Source organism: Thamnophis elegans, chromosome 2, assembly GCF_009769535.1.
Source record: "Thamnophis elegans isolate rThaEle1 chromosome 2, rThaEle1.pri, whole genome shotgun sequence".
Lineage (NCBI taxonomy): Eukaryota > Metazoa > Chordata > Lepidosauria > Squamata > Colubridae > Thamnophis > Thamnophis elegans.
In genome coordinates this window covers 36,147,694-36,164,004 of record NC_045542.1, presented here as the reverse complement: position 1 = coordinate 36,164,004, position 16,311 = coordinate 36,147,694, and the positions used below count along the sequence as shown (strand labels likewise).

Here is a 16,311-nt window from a genome sequence, read left to right as displayed (position 1 = left end):
TTGGTGTTATTTTCTGGGAGGTACTAGGTACTACCATGTTTCTCCAAAAACCGGACCCACCCCAATAATAAACCCAACCCTAATTTTTTGGGCAGTGGGCCTAATATTACCTCTACCACAAAAATAAGCCAGCAAAAGTGGCAGGGCGGGTGGGATAGCTGTCCGGCTGCAGCCCGCTGGCCCCTTGGGGCAGCGCAAATACCATTTTTTTTTCTGGGTGAGCGCTTCTGCTTGTTGGGCCACTTCCCCGAAGCTGGCAGCTCCATGACCAGCTGCTTTGTCCCCCCCCCCTTTTTGGGAGGTTCACGGGAGGCTTTTTGGCATTCATATATACTGATTTTATGAACCCATGATTCTCACGGGATCAATTTGGGGAAGTTATCGCTGCCTGATTCAGTACTACTGACTGCTATTGCACCCAGCGTTTTGATTTTCATTGTTCTGTGAGATTGAATTTTGATTTTCAATGTTTTGTGACAGTTTCCCAGTCAGTCTCACAATCCCTTGCTCTTTTCCCCACCCAAGCAGCAACAACCATCAAGCAGTAAACAATAGCCTAATCAAAGAACCACTAAGGAGAATACAGCCCCATCAATACTGACAGGGCAAGCTATTGTTTATAAACAGAGAGCAAACCCCTCCCCTTTCTAATATCAAAGACTTACCTAGTTAGATAACCAAACATCTGCAACCAACCAACCAAGTTCAGAGAGTACCAAGTACTCCAGAAATCTTAATCCATGTACATCTGGTTATTCTGGCTCTAAAGAAATCTTTGCACAGCTAGCTTAAATTCCCCCCATCCAAAAAGTACTTGTGGTGATAAAACTATTTTATACAAGAAAATAGTGCTAGAAATGCACAAAACTATTTCAAAGGTGATCACCAAAGAGAGCTGCCCTATAAAGATGAGGCTGAAGGACATTTCTATTTTAATTTCCTGCTTGTCCTTAAGCGTTAGTCTTACTAATCTCTTACTAATAGGGGCAGTGTCAATTAACCCAGAAGTGACCACTGTTACAGCAGATGATAGGCATTGGCAGCCCACCAGAAAAATTAAAATAAAATTAAACATTAAACCATTCATGGTGGCTCTCATTCAATTGCCATCCCAGGGTTGTTTTTACACCAAATAGGAAATAACGAGAAGTATCCACTGACTGGCCACCAAAATAAGGTACTGTATTTTTCGCACTACAAAACGTTCTGGACTATAACACACATTAGCTTTAGAGGAGGAAAACAAGGGGGGGGGGGGAATCTGCCTCTTCCTCCCATCATCCATCCCGAATTAATCTGCCTAACATCCTTGAAGCAAACAGCAAACAGAATGGTCAGCTTCAGAACGTTATCGCAGCCCCAGCAGGTGGATTGTCAAGGCTCCACCCTGTTGCAACCACCACCGGTCAACTGAGCTGAGCTGCTGCTGCCGCCAGGAAACACTAGAGCCTTCGCTGCTGACTGGAAGTTGGATTAGCCACCCTGAATACCTCCAATCAGCTGTTCTAGGTGGCGGGGATCGCTGCCATTTGCCACTGAGCGCCATGTGGCGATCTGAGATAAATGGTGGCGGTGTTTGGCAGCGATGGTGACCCACCTAGAACAGCTGATTGGCAGCATTCTGGGAGGCTGATCCAACCGCTAATCAGTTGCTTGGCAGCAAAGGCTTCTGTGTTCCCCAGTGGCGGGGAACCAACTCCTCCCCCCAAAAAAAATATTCACTCTATAAGATGCATAGCCATTTACACTCACTTTTGGAGCGGGGGGAGTGCATCTTATAGTGTGAAAAATACGGTAACTCAGATGTTGTTCCAAATATATGATTATTGGCAAATCAGGCCTGGTCTTGATGTGCTCTCCTGACTGAAAGAGAATTAGTAAGAAAATAACTTACCTGCATTTAACATCAGATGTGAGTCTATTTTCTATCGGCATATGTTAAGCATAAAGAAATCAGACTTGTCACTTAGCATTTTTAAATCTCTTGATTTACAAAGCCTTCCTCAGAAAAGCAATCATGATAATTTTTTTTTCATTTTGAACCCAAATTATATCTATTTTAAAGCTATATCAAATACACAACATAGCAGGAGCAAAAATGGGATTTGATTTTTGATTTTTTTTTTGCTTTTATTTATGCTTTTTAAGGAATACGTCTATTTTGTTTTCAGTTCTTTCATTATGACTAACTTTGCTATACAGAACTCACACACACAAAGTAACAAAATCCCCAACACGAAATATTATTCCTCACAAAGTCCACACTTTATTTTTAAAAAAGTGATTATTTGGGTTCATAAAAGGGTTAAAACTTAATATATATAATATGTGCAACTGTAAACAGATGTATGGGACAAGGCGTCAAATGCGGTTATACAGGCAGAGAACTTTAAAAAATTTTTAGCTTCAAGACCAGGTTATAGTTTATATAAAAATTAAAAATCGTATAGTCTTTTTCTTCATCAGCTAAAATCTACAGAATTATCTTAAACTCTAACCGTCATCCCAAAAAATCTTGACAATCTATTATATTCAGTCATTTTATCATCTTTAAAATCTCTCTCAAGCTTTTAAACCTTTGTATCAATTCTTTAAAATTTTTTTTTTTTTACATCTTTACAGCCTTCCAAATTAATGGAAAGACACACAAAAAACAAAATCCAAAGAGACAAAAATGTATACTGGCTTTAACTCAAACCTTTATTTTAAAACAACGTCCAGTGGTTTTGTAAATGATAAAAATTCCCCCCTTCTCTACACAAATGTCATCTTATATACAGTTTTAATTACTTTAATAATCTATCATTACCTCCTACTGTTTTGTAACCGTCATAGCTTAGATCGGTTTTGCAGAAGCAGCTTTTGCACTCAAGAACATGGTTCTCATCTTGCCACACTTTTTTTTATTTATTTAAAAAAGACACTTTTGCATGCTAACCCTGATTTTAATACCCCCCTCTTGTCCTTCTTCTGACTTCGACTATGCACACGTTCCCCTCTGCACTGTCTGATCGATCATCTGTGAACTGTGGTCGGTTAGATGCCACTCTTATGGGCATATTGGAGGATGTGTGTGTGTTTAGAAACCGGAGAAGGAAAGTGGTGCAGTTGTGCGTTAAATGATCTGAGCGGTAAGAAAGCCTTCTCCATCAAGACCCTCTGACGTTTGCTCCTCTCGTGTGTCAACTTCAGTTCAAGGGTTACAGCAGTCTTCCAGAGTTTCATTCAGCAGCAGGGAGAACGTGTATCATATTTTAAATGGTGAAAACACATTTCTGACGGTCTCACCTGTATAATGCCCATAGTTTGCCTTCGGTTCATAAGAAATTTCCCTATTTGGGGGGGGGAGAGGAGGGAGATGCTGCTGGGCAGATGGCTCTTTAGATACTGGTTATAAACTGATTTTTTTTCTTATTTTTTTAAAAAAGGAAAATATATATGTATATACAGAGGAAGCATAGAAACAAGCTCTTTACACGCTTCCCACCCAAAATTCTGCAAATAAACAAGTTTCTCTCTCTCTCTCTCTTTCTCTCTCTCTCCCGTAGTTCCCGTGCCCCGCCCCCCCCCAATGGAGTGGGAGGCGGGGGAGGTTCTGCAGAGATCCACCCAGCAGTCCAGAAAAACCCTGCAGGCAGGGTGTTCCTCCCCATGCTATTTCAAATATATACACAATATATTTATATATTTATATATATATTTATATATTTATTTATTTATATAAATAGATAAATAATCCCAAACTCTGCAATGTGCCCACATCTCTCAATCTCCTCCGTTTATATATATATATATATACAGACATAATTATACATCCACACTCACACGCATCCACACTGTGAGCCTTCAGAGCAGCAAGTTGATCAGGGGAGAGGAGAGAGGGAACCGGACTGCCTCTTTTACTGGAGGGGGACATGAGTCTTACTGGGAACCAGCTCTCTCCCATCTGACACTGTCAAGAGTTCACCAGTGCTAACCCTTTCCTTCTTCATCCCATGAACATTTCCCTTTTCTGGCCCATGGGCACAAAGATATCTCGCCTCTGGTTCTATCGACCAAGCAGCTCTGCTGGGTATGGCCTCAGGAGACCTGATGTTCTCTCTCCTCCTGGCATAATCAAGCCACCTCTTGCTTTGCAGTGCATCTGGCTCTTCTGCTGACGGATGGGGATTCCCAGCGCTCTGCGGTTCAGCCTCCCAAGAGGTCAAGGAGACTGAGGGCTACCTGGGATTGAAGGGAGACCGGGGAGAGAAGAGGAAAAAAGGCAAAGGACAAGTCCAGAAGAAGACATTTCTCACCTCACCTCCGAGTAATTTCCCATGGATGACAGGGCAACTGTGGCTCTCCTGGGGCTCAAGGGGCTCACATTAGAGAGAAGCGGGGGGGAGAGAGAAAGACACCAAAATCTAACGCTTCAAATGAGGTAGGTTCAAGTGCAGATGCTCCTCGCACATGGAAGATTTCGGGGGTGGGGTGGGGTAGGGCCAGAGACGGGGACGTTCTGTTTCCAATTCCTGCAAGGCAGTGCCTGCTTTCTCTCGGAAACAGACCGATTCCAAAAAGCACACATATGTACACCCGCACTCACACACAGTTTTAAATCCAACACCCAAAAGTAAAGAAAATCCAGAGGGAGGCGCTCTGGAAGGTGGATTGTCAAGCTAAAACAAGTCTCTTTGAAGTCTCTTGTTACCTTGGTAGATTAGCAAGCAATAGAGATTAGGGTTGTTGTGTTTTTTAATTCTTCTTGTGTCCAACACGCACACACACAGAGGGGGTGGGTGGGAGGAAACCCTACAAATTCTTCCCTGGGGCTTCCGTAGCCATGCTGCAGCCCTCTTTCCCCAGCTCTGCTAGACAGAATGCCCCAGGGCTCTCCCCACCCCACCACAGTATATTTCTGATAGTCCATTATATACAGGTGCACAGGGGTAGAAGAATCCCCATTTTGCCCGCAAAAGAAAAATACTAAAAAGAAAACCCTGAGTTCCAGTTTATCCGTTTTCCCACCCCGGGTGGAGTTGCTAGCGATGGCTGACTTTCATCGGGGGGGGGGGGAACGTCGGTTTGCCTTTGTCAAGAAGCAGGAGGCAACCGAACCCAACTGCCAAAAGAACCAACTCGATGTAAACCACCAACGATATTGGCTTGCAGGGGCAGGTAGTTCTGACATCGCCCCCTTTTAAATCTGGGTCCCGGCTACCCCACAAGCATGTTGGGATGGCAAGTTCCAATCATGCTTTCCCTGGGTGGCTCTTGACCACACTGGCTGGTTGGGAGAGTTGGCAGAAAAGGCCTCTCTCGCCCAGCCGAGGGCACCATGTGTGCCAGGCTATCAGGTTGGCCTCTGCCTCGTCAAAGAGCCCCTTGGGGCTAATTCATCCACTTCCTGCAGTTCCAGGCTCCACAATGGCACGGGATTTTGTGCTGATCGTCTTCAAAGTCAAACTGGTAATCATATGTCAGCTGCAGGAGAAAGAAACGAGAACAGAGTAATTCAGGCTTAATTCAGTTTTTTTTTTTCTGGCACCCTTATAATGCAAGGTAGCCCTCGACTTAGGACCATAATTGAGCCCCCAATTTCTGTTGCTAAGCAAAACATTTGCTAAGTGAATTATGCTCCATTTGATGAGCTTTCTTGCCACAGCTGTTAAGTCGATCGCTACAGTTGTTCAGTGAGTAACATGGCTGTTAAGTGAATTTGGCTTCCCCCACTGACTTTGCTTGTCAGAAGGTCATAAAAGGGGATCCCATGATCCCGGAACTCTGCAGCCATCATAATAAATATGAATCTGTTGCCAAATGTCTGAATTTTGATCATATGTCCATGGGGAGGCTGCTATGGTGAGAAGTGTGAAAAATGGTCATGGGTCATTTTTCCTCCAGTGCCGTTGTAACGTTGAATGGTCACTAAATGAACCGTTGTTAAGTCAGCCATTTTTTAAGCGTTCCAAATTTACAACAGCACTGAAAAAAGTGACTTGAGGCTGTTTTTCACACTTACGATTGTCGTAGCATCCGTGTGGGTCGGGTGTTCAAAATTCAGACATGCTCGGCAACCAGCCTGTGCTTATGACAGATGCACTGGATCATGGGATCCCCGTGTATAAACCTTCCCAGCCGGCTTCCATCAAACAAAGTCAGTGGGGGAATGGCTTTGCAGCACGGCTGCTGGCCATGGCACAGGGCTTGAAGTGGCCCCTCCCTTGTGGTGATGGCCCTGGGGCTGAGGTGTGGGATCAATGGTGGCCAGTTGAGGCTGCTGAAGGCGTAAGACTTCTCCTTCAGCCCCAACACCCCACCACGAAGTACTGCTATGTAGGGTGGTGAAAAAGTCAGGTGTGGAGAGGGGAGGTGATACCGCATTTTTCTGAGTATAAGACGCACTGGAGTATAAGACGCACCAAGGTTTTGAAGAGGCAAATAAAAAAAATAACGGGCCCGGTTTTGACAAAAAAAAAAAAAAAATGCATGCATAGCCTTTAGGAGGTTTATAGAGTACTCCTGGGGGCTGGGGCGGGGGGGGGTTGAGCAAAAAACAGTCTGTTTTTCACTCATTTCTGCCCTCCCCAGCCCCCAGGAGCTCTCTGAAAGCCTCCTACAGGCCCTGCAGGGCCATTTTGGTGAAGGGGCGGGGTTTTGGAGGCAAAAATTGCTGTATTCAGTGTATAAGACACACCCAGATTTTCAGCCTCTTTTTTAAGGGAAAACAATATGGTAGGTGGTTGGGCGGTAGTCGAAACACCCCTCAGCCATAAGGGCTTGCATGCTGCCGACACCCAAATTTTGATCACATGACCACAGGGTTGCTGCAACAGCTGTAACTTCGGGAATTGGGTGTAAGCTGGTTTTGTTCAGTGTGACGGTAACTTTGAACGGTTGCTGAATGAATGGTCATAACTCGAGGAATACCTAGATGTTGAAAAAAGTCCAAACATTTCAATGGGTGTTCCCCCCCCACACACACTATAAACATCTGTCAGACAGGCAAGGAAAGGAATGAATGCAAGCACATAAAATGAGGTATTCATAGCTCCATTGTCTGGAATAAGCAAGCCAAATAAAGCCTTTGTGGAGCATTAAAACCAAAATGAAATAAGGTGTAACTTTTTTTAAAAAAATGTGTAACTCTCTTACTCATTTAGGATACCTATGGGACATACCATTTTAAAGCAATGTATTCATTATGGGAGAAAGACAGAAAACTTTCTCTAAAGGATAATATTAAGGGAATATAATGTTGAAATCTTGTTGAAACTTAACAGATCAGTTTTGTCAATATATAAGTGAGAGATCACTGGAAGTGTGTATGTTCTAGATTGAGTTGAAGAAGAATTAATGAAAAATAGAATGCTCTAAGTAAATAAGCTCAGTGTACTAGAATATGAAATCTCCCGTTATCATCAAACAGGCATTTTCTTTGTAACATTTTAAGGGAAATTATGCACCATATAGACAGTCCTCAACTTACAATGGCAATTGAGACAGGCATTTCCATCACTAAGTCATGTAGTTGTAAAGTATAACTGTATCGCTTAGTGATGACAATTCCTGCGATCCTGGTTGCCATTGTTAACTGAATTCCACAAAAGTTTGATGAGGCAACTTCCAGAGGCAGTGGGGAAGCCAGCTGGAAGTCCATGGGCCAATAAGTGGTTGCTGCCGGTTGAGGGAGAGTACAAAGGGGGTGTGTGAGTGCAGGGAAGGGTGAGGGAGAGTATACAAGAGGCACCACATCGGTCAGGGAGGCTGTGGTAGACACAGGGAGAGTTGGGGAGGGTGAGGGAATGTGTGCAAGGGTGTGCCTGAGAGGAGTTGCACAGGTGGGGAAGGTGCAAGTAGGTATGCATGAGAGGTGCAGCCTGGGTTGGTTTGTCAGGAAGGGTGTGGAAAGGTGTGAGAGGTGTCACGCGGGTTGGGGAGTATGCAAAGGGATGGCCAAAAGATGTGAGGGGGTGCATGAGGGGGTGCATGAGAAGTGTGGCGCAGGTCAGGGAAGAGTTCACAGCAGCATGTGAGAGTTGCAGCGCAAATCAGGGAGAGTGCCTGGGGTGTGTGTTAATAGCTGGTGCGGCATGAGTGCAGAAGGGCTATGCAGCAGATGGAATGAGCAGATGGGGGAGGCTTACCCCAGGAACATGTGACCTTCCCTGCCAGCATCTCCATTGACTTCTAGAGAAGTCAGCAGGAAAGGTTGCAAATGGTAATCATGTATTTGGGAGACGCTTGGCAACCAGTTGTACTTGTGAATTGATGACCAAACATCCAAATTGCCTTCCCATGACACGTGGGTGTTGGGATAGCTGGAACTCCGAGGACCAGTTGTAAACAGCATTTCTTCAATGCTGCCATAATTTTGAACGATTGCTGACTGAATCGGTTGCTGTCATAGGGCAGCACGTTCCTGCACATTCATTGTTGTGCTGTCTGTGTGTACAATAATCCAATATTCACCTCCTCTCCTTTGGGTATTCGGCGACTTGAGATGATGATGATCTTGTCTTCCTTGTCGAAAGTCACAACCTCAGCCACACAATTCGGTGCACAGGAATGATTAATGTACCTTGGAGGGGAAGAAGAAGAAAAATCATGCAAGCGGGCCCTGGGTTCTTGTTTTTGTTTTGTTTTTTGTTTTATTAGACATTTATAGGCCGCCCTTTTCCCTGAGGGGACTCAGGGCGGCTTACAGTCAAAAGGGAAGGGAGTGTCAGACAATACAAAAAGAAATGTGCACAAAAGTAAATTAAATAGTAAAACTCAACATTCACTCAACATTCGGGAGGGGCAAAAGTAAACTTATCCCCAGGCCTGACGGGCTAGCCAGTTCTTGAGGGCTGTGCAGAAGGCCTGGACGGTGGTGAGGGTACGAATCTCCACGGGGAGATTGTTCCATAGTGTCGGAGCCGCAACAGAGAAGGCTCTCCTCCGAGTAGTCACCAGTCGGCACTGACTGGCGGATGGAATACGGAGGAGGCCAACTCTATGCGATCTGATGGGACGCAGGGAGGTAATTGGCAGAAGGCGGTCTCTCAAATAGCCAGATCCACTACCATGGAGCGCTTTATAGGTGGTGAGTAGAACCTTGAAGTGCACCCGGAGATCGACAGGTAGCCAGTGCAGCTCACGGAGGATCGGTGTTATGTGGGCGAACCGTGGTGCGCCCACAATCACTCGCGCGGCCGCATTCTGGACTAGCTGAAGTCTCCGGATGCTCTTCAAGGGCAGCCCCATGTAGAGCACATTACAGTATTCCAGCCTGGAGATCACAAGGGCTCGAGTGACTGTTGTGAGGGCCTCCCGATTCAGGTAGGGCCGCAACTGGCGCACCAGGCGAACCTGGGCAAATGCCCCCCTGGTCACAGCTGAGAGATGGTGGTCAAAAGTCAGCTGTGGGTCCAGGAGGACTCCCAAGTTGCGGGCCCTTTCTGAGGGGTGTAAGTTTTGTCCCCCCAGCCTGAGTGATGGTATGTTGGTCAAATTTTTGGGAGGAAAACACAACAGCCACTCGGTCTTGTCTGGGTTGAGTATCAGCTTGTTTGCTCTCATCCGGTCTTTAACGGCTTCTAGACCCCGGTTCATCACATCCACCGCTTCATTGAGTTGGCACGGGGCGGACAGATACAACTGTGTATCGTCCGCATATTGGTGGTATTTTATCCCGTGCCTTCGGATGATCTCGCCCAGCGGTTTCATGTAAATGTTAAATAGTAGGGGGGATAGGACCGATCCCTGCGGCACCCCATAAGTTAGGGGCCTCAGGGACGATCTCTGCCCCCCCACCAACACCGACTGCGACCTGTCCGAGAGATAGGAGGAGAACCACTGCAAAACAGTGCCGCCTTCCTTCTTCACCGAGGAGACCCATTCCATGAAAGATCAAAAGAGCTCAGCATGGAATTTTTCAGAACATTCTTGAAACTCTGGAATGGTGCTTGTTTAGGCTCGTTGTTCCAGGATTCTGGCATTCTGAGCTGCGGTAGCACAGTGGTTAGAATGCGGAATTACAGGCTGCTTCTACAGACTGCCGGCTGCCAGCAGTTCGAGTGTTACCAGGCTCAGGGTTGACTTAGCCTTCCATCCTTCCAAGGTCGGTAAAATGAAGACCCAGATTATTGGGGGTAATATGTTGACTTTGTAAACTGCTTAGAGAAGGCTGTAAAGCACTATGAAGCGGTATATAAGTCTAAATGCTAAGTGCTGTTGCTATTGAAATTTTAACATTAATAGGACTGTGGGTTTATGAAACCAAGAGCTTATGCAAAAATATGTAGTTATTAAGAACCCTTTGCTCTGTGAAGGAACTACCTGGGGAAGGATTTAATAATGATTGCTTAGATTACCTTTATTTTATTATTCTTACTGTTACTATCACCTTGCTTACTTAATGCTTTCTATCTTGGCTTTTATGTTTGGTTTTTCTGTTTTAATTGATTTGCACGCTATTTTATTTGTATAAAATACAATAAAATTAATTAATTTTAATTATCAATAAGGCCAATGAATAAATGAAAATATCAACAATTGCATTTTTAAAAAAGTTTTAAGGAAAGAATAGCTTTTTATTTGAGAGGAACAAAATATGACAATTGGTATTCAGTTGTGAAGCCATGAATTAACTGGCCAATAAGCTATGAAACTCTTAGCTACAGGAGTTCTGAAGTACTTAATGACAGATTTCTTCTTACTGAAATAAATGTTGTAACTAGTAATGAATAAACAGCATTGACCAATAATGAAAAACACAACCAGCATATTGAAATCAATTAACTTTACCTAAGTTGCTTTCCCTATATTTCAAATGAGAACTTGAGAAGTCAAGAAACTATTCTGGTTTAAAATCAATGAAGTCTTTGAATTGGGTCGACAAAGCTAATAACTTTTAATTTTGCAAACGAATACTTATGAATTCAAATTCACTCACCTGGCAGGGCCACCTGTTAAGGTGGCATCGATCACATGCTCATTATTGATACGGAACATGTAGATGCCTCGGTTCTGGAAAAACATGAAGAGAGAAATTATACAGCCTGTTTCATGTTTCCTTCATGCTTCACAGATTTACCATCAATTTCAGCTGAATTTAGATTAACTGCTTTGATAGCACAAATGCTAGGGAACAAGCATGGGATCACTCTCTTTTGAAAAACTCTTAGCCTGACTTCATCCACATCCAGCACCAAAATATTTAGACTGAAATCTATTCATCCTTTGGCTGAAGAAACATCAATGTATGTTTAATGTGTACATGAAACTTGTGGTTGTAATCCACACTATCATATAACCACATCACTTAACGGTGGCACTCCCCATTGTCATAATTAAGCAAGGATTGTAGGTCATTGAATCAGTTCCAGGTGTCTTGCAAGACCCAGGTAGGTTCAGTACATGGTGGGTTGGGAGTGGCTGTTTGATAACTGTGGTAAGAAAGATTGTAAAATGGGGCAAAATTAACTTAACAAGTGTTTCACTTAGCAACAAAAATTGAGGTTGCAAATCAAGGACTACCCGTATGTGACTGCATGGGTACTGTGACAACTGGAACTTCAAGGACTGGTTCCAAGTGTCCTTGTTCAGCACCGTCGTAATTTCAAATGGTTGCTGAAAGAATCACTACTGTGTTTCCCTGAAAATAAGACTGGGTCTTATATTAATTTTTGCTTCAAAAGATGAATTAGGGCTTATTTTTTGTTTAGGTTTTGTTTTGGGGGAATGCATCCGTCTGGTTGACGATCTTAACTGGGGCTTATTGGCGGGGGTAGGGCTTATATTACGGACATCCTGAAAAATCATGCTAGGGGTTATTTTCCAGTTGGGTTTTATTTTGAAAGTAAGCAAGGACTATCTGTGTTTACTTTTACCATATAAATGTGGGAAAAACTAGAACAGATTTAGTAGATAAGCACATGGAAATGTACACAGGCAGAAACTGACTGGTTTCCTCACCTTCAGAAAGCATTGCACTGTGCATTTCTTCACAAGCCAAATATGAGTTCAGTGAAAACAGAATCTGGGTAAGCTAACTCAAAGAGTTAGCACCCACATCAAAACTTTGCTTAGCTTAAAATTGCATATGTTACAATGAAAGCATATAGAAAATCTTCAAAAGAAATGGCATATGAAAAAATGCAGTGACTTCTTTTTTGTAAAATTAGTGAATCTACAGAATGGTAGATATAGGGCAGTGATGGCTAACCTTTTTTGGCTCCCGTGCCAAAAGCGGGTGGGGTGGGGTGGGCGCAGGTGGATCATGTGTGGGCGTGCCACATCCATAATGCTATGCAACACCACCACCACCAACACATTTGGTGTGTTTTTTTCACCCTCCCCAGGCTCCAGAGGCTTTCTAGGAGCCTGGGAAGGGCAAAACAGCACCCCCTGGCCCCCACGGAGGCCCTCCGGAGGCTTCAGGAGCTCCTCTGAAGCCTCCGGGGAGCGAAAAAAAGACCTACAGGGAACCCGGAAGTTCGGGAATGGTGACTTCTGGTTTGTTGTAGGGCCGATTTCCAACCTCCAGAGACTTCAGGGGGCTTTCCTGGAGGCTTTCCTGAAGGCTCTGGAGGGCAAAAAACGGCCCTACGAGCAAACTGGAAGTCTGTTCCTGAATTTCTGGTTTGACCGTAGGGCTGGTTTTTCACGCTCTGGAGGGCAAAAAACAGCCTCAAAAGAAGGCCAAAGTCAGCTTGCCAAAGTGCATTCACGCTAGAGCTGACAGGGCAACACCTAGCGTGCACTAACAAATGGCTCGGCGTGTCACCTGTGTCACACGTGCCATAGGTTTGCCATCACGGGTATAGGGTTTTGATGGTGTGGACCGATGCCACTCATGTGATAATGGCTTATACAACTGTATTATAAACTATTCTTCCCCAATTAAAGGACAGAACAGAATTCAGGGAGAGAACCATTCAAGTTTGCTGTCAATCGAAGATCTATAAATACCAAATATCCAATCAGAATCCAATTCTGATTGAAGACTCTTCATAATCAATAGTTAAGCCAAGTAACTTTCACACTTTAAATGTTAGCCTGGAATACCCTTTATAACAAGGTTTCCCCACCTTGGCAACTTTAAGATGTGTGAGCTTCAACTCCCAGGATTCCCCAGTCATCCGTTCTAGATGGGGAATTCTGGGACTTCAAGTCCACATGTCTTTAATGTTGCCAGGGTTGGGAAATCCTTTTCTACAAAGACCTACTACCCAAGCGAAGGCCACCCATCCTTCCTGTAATTAGAAGTGGATGTTTCTGTTTCCTTAGCACAACTATATTCCAGTACAGAGTCCTTATTCCATGCCTTACCTGCTCCTCGTAGATCTTTTCCCGCCTGTTAGCAACCTCGTTCCGGATGATGGTGCCAATGTATTCAATAACCATTGTGTGCTTCTCAAGATCCTTGGCAGCATAAAGCCCTAGTCCCTGGATGCGGGACCGGGCCAGGTACACATTGTTTTTCCATTCAGTCTTGAGACGGCGGTACTGTGAGGACTTGGAGTGCACAAACTGCTTGCTATAGGGTGTGTTTGTTTCACCTGTGAACGTACTCTGGTAAGCTTTGGACATGCTGGTGCTGTTCAGTGTGTGGGGCCTTCAAAATACATAGGGGGAGAGGGGAGAAAAACAAATTATATGAAGCCCATCCGTAAGTGTAGTGAAGACATAGGATAAAATACAGAGGTTTTGAGAGACAATTGGGACCATGTTGGATATGATATCAGCTTCATCTGATCCCAATTGCTGAAATCCACTGACAAAGGTTCTTTGCTGTTTCAAAGTGGAAAAAAGACTTTTAAACCGTAAACTGTAAAATAAGTTTAAAAGAATAACTTGTTCCCTAACTTGTCTGACAGTTATCAGCTGTCTTCGGAGTCAGACATCAGTGAGGCAGATGAACAGCTGGAGCCTATTTCCAGTGTGCACATGCACAGAGTTGCTAGACGAAGGGAACAGCTACGGAACAAGGGTTGACTTGGGAGCAAGGCCACAGATGGACAGTAAATGGCTCCTCCCATAGGGAATAAGGGGAGCAAAAGGGGAGGGGTGTTTGCAGGAGACAATTAATTCATTCCTACATTCTTGCCAAGTATTGGGGCGTCTGAAAGATATCGGCCTGGCCACTCTCCAAGCTGATAAAGGTTGGTAATTGTGAACTATATGGAAAGTATAAAGTCCTGTGGGCCGGGACTTTGCTGGAGAAAAATTCACTGTAAATTAAATAAAAGGTGTTTATCAGGATGAGGACTTGGCTTCGTGCTGCTGGGGAAGCCTAGGTCAGAACAGGCATCAGCGACCAGTTCTGTAGAAAGAGTGCTCTCCGCAAACCGGAGAGGGCTTCACATGCTGCCTGCATCCCACAGATAGGGCCTTACTTGTTTATGCTGAGCGGTTTCTGACAGGCTGCGGATTGGTGCCAGTCCACAGACCAGGGGTTTGGGGACCCCTGATGTAAGTTAGAGTCACTCACCATATCTTGGGCCGATGAATTCCACAATTTAATTTTGCACTAGCTACCCTCTTTCACTCTAAATCTCCTAATTAGTTTCACTATTGGTATTAATATTGGTATTTTCCTCTATGTCATCCAGGATTTTGTACACAGTATGTCACTTCTTCCTAACCCGAACAGTCCTGCTGTTCTAGCTTTTTTTTTTAATGAAGGAAATCTTTGCTTCCTTTAAACATTTTGGTTGCTCTCTTTTACAGCTGTATTACATCCTTTTCAAAGGTGGTGATCAGAACTGAACATGGTATTTTAGATGTGGTTGTATCCCAGATTTGGAAGAAAAGGTAAGAAATACCAGGTTCATTCTTTGCTTTACAAAGCTTCTCAAGTGGCTCCTCTTGCCTAGGTTCTCCTGGCATTAACATCAGGGCCACAACACAGGAAGCTCCCTTGTTTGAAATCACAAGTGGCTGGTTGTGGTCTTTCCTATCAAATGTGTTTTCTGTCCCAGAATCTTCTGCATACATTTTACTCTCTCAACTTGGTATCTCAATGCAGGTTCTTCACTGAAGATCAGCAATCAAAGGAGCAACATAAATGCTGTTCACTCACCGTTTGTAGTGTGTAAGGATTTTGGGTTCTGATCGAGCACAACCAGTGGGATTGATCATGAGTGGCAGCTCCATGAGTGGATGACGTCCATAGCGAAACAGGTAATTCTGACAGCTCTCTACACCAGGCAGCTGGGAAGAGAAAAGGATTGGGGGGAGGGTGGTGTTGTCACTTAAAAGGCGTTAATGCTTAGAATGGTCAGTGATAAAAGAAAAGGCACAGTGGCTAGACACCAAACCCAGGCAGAACATAAAACAACTGACAGAAGCTATCTAAGATTGGGGATTGTGGAGTGAGTGGATTCATAGAATCTCTGAGATTGAATGGATGGCATTGTCAATATTTCTATTGCATGAGCAGTCCTTTCTCCTGATGCTGATTAAGACAAGTCTACCCTTAATTAGAGTGGCTGAGTGGGTAACTATTTGAATCTCACTGTCACCTTAATCTATCCCACAGGGTTGTCAGCATGGAAAAATAATAGAGGAGTGTTATGCAATCCTACCAGGGTTCCTGGAAAAACCATAGTATGAATGGAGAATAAGCCAGATTGTATTTCTGGGGCTGTGGGACTTTCTATGAGCTGTGGATCAACCCAGACACAAGAATGAGAGCATCTCTCAGAGAATGTAAAGTCCCTTTTGTGAGAACTAAAATAACACCAAAATTACATATTGTGTGGACTCCTCTGAAAAATGGGTAAAATAAGGTTTAAGGGGATAAAATCTGCCTTAGTTTTAAGGCATCTTCAGTTTGCTACTGTCAAGAAAACATATAGTTTATTCAAAATTAATATTGTCCGCTTTACACTAATCCAAGTATGTTTTGTTAAATAAGACCATGTGTCTTGGTAGGCTTGTAATGGGAAGTTAGTCAATTTTGCTACCAAGTTCTCTGTTAATAGAGACTGGAGGACTTATGAATGAAGTTACTATGGTCCATAAAGACTATCAATCTTGCTAGTTATTTTTTCTTAGGGTTAGAATCTGAGCGGCCTATATCTAGTGATGGGTCACAGAGATAAATTTCAGAAGCTGCTAATCTACCACCTACTCTTACTTCACAGCTTTATTCCTGAAAAATGGCCAGAAAAATCCTAGAGGTGGTAGTTGTAGTCTGGGGGGGGGGGGGTGAGAGTGCTTCAATATCCATGCCAAAATTGTTGTTAGCTTGGCATTTCATGGTCTCTACGACAGTTATGGGAACTTCCCTATTCATCATTCTGCCCACACAGAAGGCAGGATACATCCTCAATCTGA

General features: G+C 44.0%; 1 protein-coding gene across 7 annotated transcripts in view; it reads right to left on the bottom strand.

The window, feature by feature from the left end:
- Positions 1-2,246: 2,246 nt before the first annotated feature.
- The window catches only part of KMT2D (lysine methyltransferase 2D), a 145,135-nt gene continuing 131,070 nt past the window's right edge, over positions 2,247-16,311 (bottom strand). For all 7 annotated transcript variants that reach the window (XM_032210729.1, XM_032210726.1, XM_032210730.1 and 4 more), the window contains 5 exons: positions 15,053-15,183; positions 13,300-13,585; positions 10,922-10,995; positions 8,455-8,563; positions 2,247-5,466 (listed from right to left, as the gene is read on the bottom strand). In XM_032210729.1, coding sequence (XP_032066620.1) covers positions 5,374-5,466; positions 8,455-8,563; positions 10,922-10,995; positions 13,300-13,585; positions 15,053-15,183 — 693 coding nt within the window. In that variant the 3' untranslated portion in view covers positions 2,247-5,373. The remainder of the gene's footprint in view (positions 5,467-8,454; positions 8,564-10,921; positions 10,996-13,299; positions 13,586-15,052; positions 15,184-16,311) is intronic.